General features: G+C 31.0%; 1 protein-coding gene across 1 annotated transcript, besides 2 other annotated features; it reads right to left on the bottom strand.

The window, feature by feature from the left end:
• Positions 1-383: 383 nt before the first annotated feature.
• Positions 384-454: a sequence feature (AT_rich).
• Positions 455-456: 2 nt separating this feature from the next.
• EDI_128490 (uncharacterized protein) lies at positions 457-810 on the bottom strand (the record flags this gene model as incomplete). The annotated part of the gene is made up of 1 exon (XM_001734804.1): positions 457-810. One exon carries the CDS (start codon positions 808-810, stop codon positions 457-459), a length of 354 nt encoding a protein of 117 aa, XP_001734856.1.
• Positions 811-886: 76 nt separating this feature from the next.
• Positions 887-921: a sequence feature (AT_rich).
• Positions 922-1,185: the final 264 nt, after the last annotated feature.

Here is a 1,185-nt window from a genome sequence, read left to right as displayed (position 1 = left end):
CTGTTATGAGGTGTCTGTCTGTCTGTTTTGTCTTTATTTTTGTCTGTTCATTACGTCATCCATACGTTTTCTTTTATATTTAACTGGAACTCTTTTTATTTCATTCAATGTTCCCTCTTCTGTCCTCTATCGTGCAAGATATCGACGAAACCTGTAAGGGTCTCCTCGATAATGATAGTATAGATTTGGATTCTAAATGCCTTATCTACTCTATCATGTACTTCATGAGGAGATTCGAGGAGACTCACTATAACTATAGTGATATCCTCTTCTTTTATATTACAGGTTTCGTCGATTCTTGCAGAAAAGACGAACGTTTTAATAAACTTGGTGGTTTATTAGAATTATTAGAGAACTTCAATTTCGTTAATGATATTGAAGACTAATTTAATATTTATTTTTTATTTCATTTAATTTTAATTAAACAAAATATTATTAAAAAGAATTTAATTAACTTTAATCTTCTTCTTCTTTTGGCTTTCTTGGTTTTTTCTCTATCTCTTTGTATGAATTCAGCATCCTTTCTTCCATTCTATGCAATCTTCTTTCGTAAAAGGCTTCTATTACTTCTTTATAGTTCTCTTTAATTTCATTTGTTAAATTATAAATATTATCAACTGCTATAGCCTCTTCTTCAAGTAGTTCATTATATTTTTCTTCGTTTGGATAATATCTCTCTTCCTTCTTAAACATCTCTACAAAATCGTCGCATAAATCTCTAAGCATAAACATGTCTAAGAAGAACTCATTCAGGTCATTTACTTTGACATTTTCCATTTTAGTACTCGTGATTTTATCTTCTACTTCCATTGTATACTCTAATTTATCCTGTCCGTTTAAATATCTAGATGTGGTAGGCATTCAAACAGACAAAACAGACAATTTCTATTTTTATCTTATTATACTTTTATTATAATTATAGTATAACAGACAATCCCTTTGCCTCATACAGACAATTTAATTTGTTATTTAAACGCCTCTAACAATGTTATCAGCATTCAATGCAATATACTAAACCCAAGTTATACCTCTCCAACTTAATCAGCGCTATTGCTAAGGAAGTTAGAGTTCAATTGAGTCGAGCCACTGATGAAACCGCCGAGATAGTACTCTACGGTTTGGTCTATTGGTTCCGTATTTGGGACCATGAATATAATCTTAGACCGACCAAGTACTTGCTAATGT

This window comes from Entamoeba dispar, genomic scaffold, assembly GCF_000209125.1.
Source record: "Entamoeba dispar SAW760 scf_1105229458619 genomic scaffold, whole genome shotgun sequence".
Classification (NCBI taxonomy): Eukaryota; Evosea; order Mastigamoebida; family Endamoebidae; genus Entamoeba; species Entamoeba dispar.
Note: the sequence above shows the minus strand (reverse complement) of the source record. Positions and strands in the feature narration are given on the sequence as shown.